Source organism: Fulmarus glacialis, unplaced genomic scaffold, assembly GCF_000690835.1.
Source record: "Fulmarus glacialis isolate BGI_N327 unplaced genomic scaffold, ASM69083v1 scaffold10464, whole genome shotgun sequence".
NCBI lineage: Eukaryota > Metazoa > Chordata > Aves > Procellariiformes > Procellariidae > Fulmarus > Fulmarus glacialis.
In genome coordinates this window covers 3,231-9,670 of record NW_009208953.1, presented here as the reverse complement: position 1 = coordinate 9,670, position 6,440 = coordinate 3,231, and the positions used below count along the sequence as shown (strand labels likewise).

Genomic DNA, 6,440 nt, shown 5'->3' with positions numbered 1-6,440 from the left:
TGATAGAGCGGCTTGGTGGGCACCTCATGGCCAGCCAAGGTCAAACCCACCACAGGGGTTCTGCTTCAGTTTCTGTAGTCTGTGTTCCCAGTTCCTTTCAACTCTAGCTAGTAGAGCTGTTGTAGGTTTTCTCTCACTAAAAAGAGTTTCTGTTGGCCTTTTAAAGATGTACCCAAATGATTCTCTCTGTGGTCCTGCTTTGGAAGCTTTTCCTTTTCTTTCCTATCTATTGATAATCTAAAGAAAACAGATTGTACCAAAGTTGCAGCCATTTTGTTGTTCAGCTGGACACTGTCAATTCCCTCACTGATTATTCTTGATAATGATTCATGGTAGGCTGCCAGGCACTTCTCTGGGTAGACTCCCTCCTAAACATAACAAATGAAGTGCTCAGTGTATGTCTATAGTAATTTGTTTTTACAAAATCCATCACTATTCTGTTCCTAGGAAGTTAAATGGAAGCAGTGGAAAGAGCTGCACTGTGATCAAGGTCTCACTTACCTGAGCAGTGCATTGGGATAGGTTTTACTCTGTGGCACCACTCTGTTGAGATGCAAGCTGTAAATTTTTGGAAGAAAATTCTCCTTTTTAGTATTAAAACCTGTAAACACATGTAAGTATATAATGTAAGGAACTGCCCCCGCCATCCATATGCTGAAATAAATGGGGAGTGGTTTCAGGATACTCCTCAGTTTGAGGAAAATCATATAAAGCAAAAAGAATGTTCTTTAAAGACTACATTGTACACGTTTGTTCACAGTTTGGAGTTAAAATTCCCAATGGATTTCAATTTTTTTAAAGTTGTAAAAAATTTATTGCTCTTGCTTAGATTTTGAGGTATAGAATGGAATTGATGGTTGAATTATATTTGTGAGAGATTGGGGTCAATTTAATGATTGTTGATTGCACTTGCTAACTTCTGAGGGGGGCTAGGATGAGGCCTTTACTGAGTTTTGAGAAAATAATAGCCTAGGTTTTATTATGCAATTATTTAACTGTTTTCCCTTCCTTTTAATCATTAGGTGATGCTTTTCCATGGACTATTAGTCTGCATCATTTCAGTATATATACTCTTCTTGGACAACAGATGACACTTAATTTAGTGGAACCAATGGGCTGTACTTCTACTTTAGCTGTTACTTCACAGAAACTGCTTGCTTCGGGGCCAGAAGCCAGACACTCATTTGTTGTCTGCCTCCATGTCGACCTTGAGTCCCTTGAAATAAAATGCTCCAACCCCCAGGTTGGTACGTTTAATTGATTTATGAAAGGAAATTAAAAATAACTCGATTTAAGTACAATTGTTCTGCATTTTGTTGAAGAGGGTCTCTTCTATCTTAATTTTTTTTTAACTGGGCCATCAAGATCAAGGTGCTTAGATTAAGATTTGCTTTGAAGCTCTCTCAAGTTTTGTAATTTAAACTCTTCTCAAAATGTAATAGCTACAGTAAAAATGCATCTTTTGGCTGATGGAGTGAAATGAATTGCAGATGTACCATTAAATGCTATAGTGCTGTTCTGCTGTCACTATGGATTCATATATTGAAGTGGTTTAATGTAATTTTTTACCATATTTTCATAGAACTAACATTTCTTGAAACTTCAGATGTTTTTTAGGCAAACAATGGTATCCTTTATTAAAGGTAAAAAAAATCCAGATGAATGTGTGTAAACAAAAGTTACCCTCTCATTTATGTTTATTAAAAGGCAAAGATATTGCCTGTTGACTTTCAGAAAGTGCACCCTGTATTTTACTGACCTGGATCAAGTTTGCTGTAGTTCCAAATAGAGTAGGTTTTCTATGCAAAATTTTGAGTAATCTTTACTGCAACTTGAATAACACTTTCCTGATAGTTGCAACATTTCCAGTGGTCCTGGAGAGAACACTCTTGTTGTTGGAAACTGCAAATCTGTTGAGGTCTGAGTAGGGCTCTGCATTCATATGCTGTCTGCTCTGAAGTTTTAGGCATATGTTAAGATTTTTTCAAAGGACAAAATGGACTGCTTATTGGTTCATTTAATAGAAAAAAAGGGAAAGAACAGAGAGTATTATAATTTTGATCTGATAGCACATCACGTTTGTAAAGATTTATGGACCTAAGTCTGGGAATACTAAAGCTAAGGTGGCTGGTGTAATTTTAATGTTATCCCTTGTGTGTACTCATTACAATATGTTTCTCAGTCGCATGCAATTTTTCCCTTGCCTCATTCTACATTCTATGAATGAAACAAGTGTTTTAAACTACGTTTTTATTTTATCCTCAATGTGTGGTCTCCTGCCCCATTCACTGCTTTCCATCCAAGTTATTTCTGACTCGTTTGCTGTATGCCATTGTCTTCTGTATTGGATGGGCTCACACTCACTAGGAAGAGTGTTCGTACAGTAAGATTGCGCACTGGACATGGCAAATTAAAATTTAAAATTAAGCAGCCTCAACAAGGTCTACTCAGACTTGTAAAGCTGTTTGACAGGTGTATTTGCATATATAAAGGGTTGTCACTGTGTTATAAATGGGAAAGGACAAAATTATGATTTTGTTGACCATTTTATATTTTATATTTAAAGACTTCTGAAAGCTTTACTTTGCAACTTTGTGGTATTTCCGTAACGTTTAATGAATTCATATGCGATAATTTCACAGCTTATGGAAACCTGCCTTATTCTGTATTAATTTTCATAGAAGTGTAAAAATTCATCTTGATATTGCAACTATTCAGAGAATTGGTAAATATTTTGAGATGTTCATGTAGCAAAGTAGTTTGCTACATTTGATTGGTACACTCTCAGTGAAATTCCAGCAAATTGTCTGATCAACTCTGATTTTTTTTTTTTTTTTTTAATCTCCAAATGTATTACTCATGGTTAATATATGTAATACATTAATAGTATTAATGTATAAGCGGAATGGCATTGTTATAAGTGGAAGCCTTATCTAAAGTTGAGTTGCAAATTAAAAAGAAAAATGGAGTAAGTAAAACACATTCTCAAGCTTTCCTGACAAAGTGTGATCAAATAATTTGTTTTGCAAACTGTAAGAAAATATTGCACTAAAAATTTTAAATTGTAAACTCTATGTAAATCATATTATGAGTATAGTGAAATGTTAAAATGAAGTTGTACAGTGGAATATCAGACCAATATTGTTGTCTTAAAGGATGTCCTTCTACACTGTGATGTTATTCATTTACTGAAGTATTACAATGACCAAAAGGACAAATTATTTGAGTTTAGTGAAGGTTCTTGAGCTGTACTTTGTCCCTTACATCGGCCTTTCTGCTTTACTTATGCAAAAGGGGAAAAAAAAACCTATCAGTCTTCTTTAACCAGATGTTCAAGAACAAAAGATGAAAAATACAATTACATAAACAGCATTTGGTAGTTATAAATTCACAGTAGAGTAACTATGAAATTTGATTCTTTAGAATGATGGGCTGTATATTGTCTATAGATGACAGCCTTAAAGTAGGTGATACTTAATGAATTTGTTAAATGGTAGCAAAGGTGAAGTATTTTACTGTATGACTATTATGATTTAATATGAAGCCATGTTCTGATGGCTGTATCCCTTTAAAGTCAGTAGATACTTCCAGAGTGCAAAATTGCCAGGATATTGCCTTTTGTTGTAGTTTTCAATTTTGTAGTAACGTGTTATTTTTTAACTATAAAATGCTGTAACATACTGAACTTTACAGATTTCACCAAGTAGTCAGTGGGGTCTTACCAAGTTATGTGTGGTTTTGCTGGGGAGGGAGTGGAAGCCATGAGAGAGTGAAACTTTTCTTAACAAACACTGGCAGAGTTATTCCTATTTTTGCCATACCATTTTTCTTCTTTTGAATAGAGTGTACTAAAAATAATTATTCTGTATTAACTGTTATGCTTAAAAATACCTATAAAGAGAGAGGCTTTACACTTACATTAGTTCTTCTAATATAATCAGAAATGGATTTTCAATATATTAGGACTACTGACTTGAAAAGGTGCAACCAACAAGAGAAGTAGAAATCCTTCCATTTTAATGAGTAACAACCAATGGAATAAAATTAAGTATATTAAAAATAATCAAAGACATAACCAGCTCTTTATCTGAAGTTTTTAAATTTTATTTACATATAGACACATACCTTCTTTTTTGCTTTAATGAGGTTTTGTTGTAAGGCTTTTTGGTATTTTCTACTTTTTAACATATTTCCATGAAAATCATCTCCCTCTAACGAAAGTGTGCCTTTTTTCTTGGTGAACTTGTTGTTTTGTCTCTGGTTTCAGATCAGGGTAGAGTATTAGGATCATACTACTTGGCTGTCTGGTTGCTGGCGATGTTCAGAGAGATGGCTACTGCTGTCTGAAATAGCCACTGTTTCAGAGTGGCTCCAAAGATTCTAGTCTGAGCAATTTTTAAAAATTTCCCCGATATCGTAAGTAATTATTAGCTTTAATGATTATGACTGTTGCAACCCCAATAAGATTTAAACTCTTCAGTGTTGGATTAGTTGATGACAAACCTCTTTACCTTGTGTATGAGCATGTATGTAAACACAGAAGTTGCATCGTTCCTTCTTTTGCGTTATTTTGTGCCTTTACGAACAGTAGCATAATTAAATTTCTGAAAGCCCTGCTTCATTAAGACAAGTATAACTTAAATTATCCTTTGGTTTCTTGACCAAAAAATATTTTGAGGGAGGGGAGGTTGCAAGCATGTGTGATTTGAATATGTGCCTGTATCCTATTAGTTTTCTAGAGACTCTTTTGCCAGCAAAGTGTCAACACCAGTTAATGTTGTATTACTCAATCAATCAGATGGACATTATTAGTTGATCTTCCTGTGTTATATGGAAAAGACTCAGGAACTGAGAAATTTGTAATTAGTAATTTAAAGGCTACCAGTGCATATCAGAGTGCTACAGACACAAAATGTTTTAAAGCATAACTAAAAGAACTTTTTGCCACAGCCAGAGTTATTGTTTGTTTGTAGATTGCTCTGTATATGAAGACAAAAAATGTACTGAGAAGTTTATCTCCTTTAAGGAAAAATTCTGTCAAAAGAGTATATGACCTGCTCAGTGTAAGCCTTGAAACTTCAAAAGAAAATCTAAGATTAATTAAGAAGGTTTTTATAAAATTCCAGCACTTCACCTCTTAAGAAGGGACTGTAGCATATACTTTGAAACTTCATCACACACTCTCACGCACAAAATCAAGTACTGTTTTATATCAAATGTAGATTGACAACAGTGTTTTTCTGCATCTGTTCTGCCCACATGAGAAGCCAGCTTCATAGAGTAGATGTGTCCTGAGGCTTAAAGTTCTTATAAATATGAGAATTTCCATTTTTTATAATGGCAAGTTGGGTATGGTATCCAGCTGTGGATCTGCTTATATATTGTTTGCAGTTTTCTCTGAGTTTGTTTTATACAGTATATTGCAATATGTTGTCATACAAATTCCGTGATTAATGCTTATTTACAAAAACTTGTGTAAATATCTTAGAACTGAGTCAAACAATATGCAAGTTAAACAGTGTGTTTCTGAATATTGGAATGACGTATGCCAGGAGACTATTGAGTTTGATAGTGGATATTCTTCCTAAACCATGGAACAGCCTCATGTGCTGCGTGGGATCATTATTTTAATACCATTTAAATGAATAATTTTTGCATTGTTAATATTTCATAAAGTTTCTATCTTTTTCTAGAGGCAGTATCTATACATATGAAATATACCAAAAATTACCTTTGTTTAATTGTTAAAATTGGTATTAGTGAAAGTTTCACAAGACCATGTTATTGGTTATGTTTTTATGAGCTACATATTATATGTTTAGACAAAGCACAGATTATTTTTATCAAAATCGCTGTACTGTAACTGGTGTTAATTATTTTAATTGCAATGTAGTTGCTTATCAGAACATTATAAATGGTGAGAAGTTCAGTTCTACTACATTCTAAGTCTCAGTGGAGGACTTCGATGATTTTCCGTCACCTCATTAAGGAAAGCTTCATCTTAAAAAAGTTTTTTTTTTTTTCTTTTAGGTGCAGCTTCTGTATGAACTGGCTGAGATCACAAGTAAAGTTTGGAATAAAATTCAGAGGAAAGGAATTCTATATCAATCTTCTGTCTATACTGAAACCATGACAGGACCTGCTCCTCCTAGCTCTCCAGTTAAAAGTAGTGTTGGTACCGCTCCACCAGATACGAGTACATACAGCCCATCTGCTGACATTGGGACCACTACAGAGGTAGGCTTTCTTAAAAGAAATGTGTCGTGTGAGTTCTGACTTGCAAGGTGTGGTGCGCAGTCAAGTAAGAATCAGAAGGATCAGAAAGAGCAGTAGTGTCCCTATGGAAAGCAGCTTTGCCCCAATAAACTAATGAAGAATACTTCCTTACTCAGTTTGGTGGAACAAGAGGAAGGAGGGGGAAAAAAAAAAAATTGCTGTAT

General features: G+C 34.4%; 1 protein-coding gene across 1 annotated transcript in view; it reads left to right on the top strand.

Moving 5' to 3' along the window:
• The window catches only part of LOC104076000 (vacuolar protein sorting-associated protein 13B-like), a gene marked incomplete at its 3' end in the record, with an annotated part of 62,886 nt that extends 56,649 nt beyond the window's left edge, over window positions 1–6,237 (top strand). The window contains exons 6-7 of the mRNA XM_009576691.1: window positions 1,023–1,243; window positions 6,031–6,237. Of these exons, the coding sequence (XP_009574986.1) occupies window positions 1,023–1,243; window positions 6,031–6,237 (428 nt within the window). The remainder of the gene's footprint in view (window positions 1–1,022; window positions 1,244–6,030) is intronic.
• Between the last annotated feature and the right edge of the window lie 203 nt (window positions 6,238–6,440).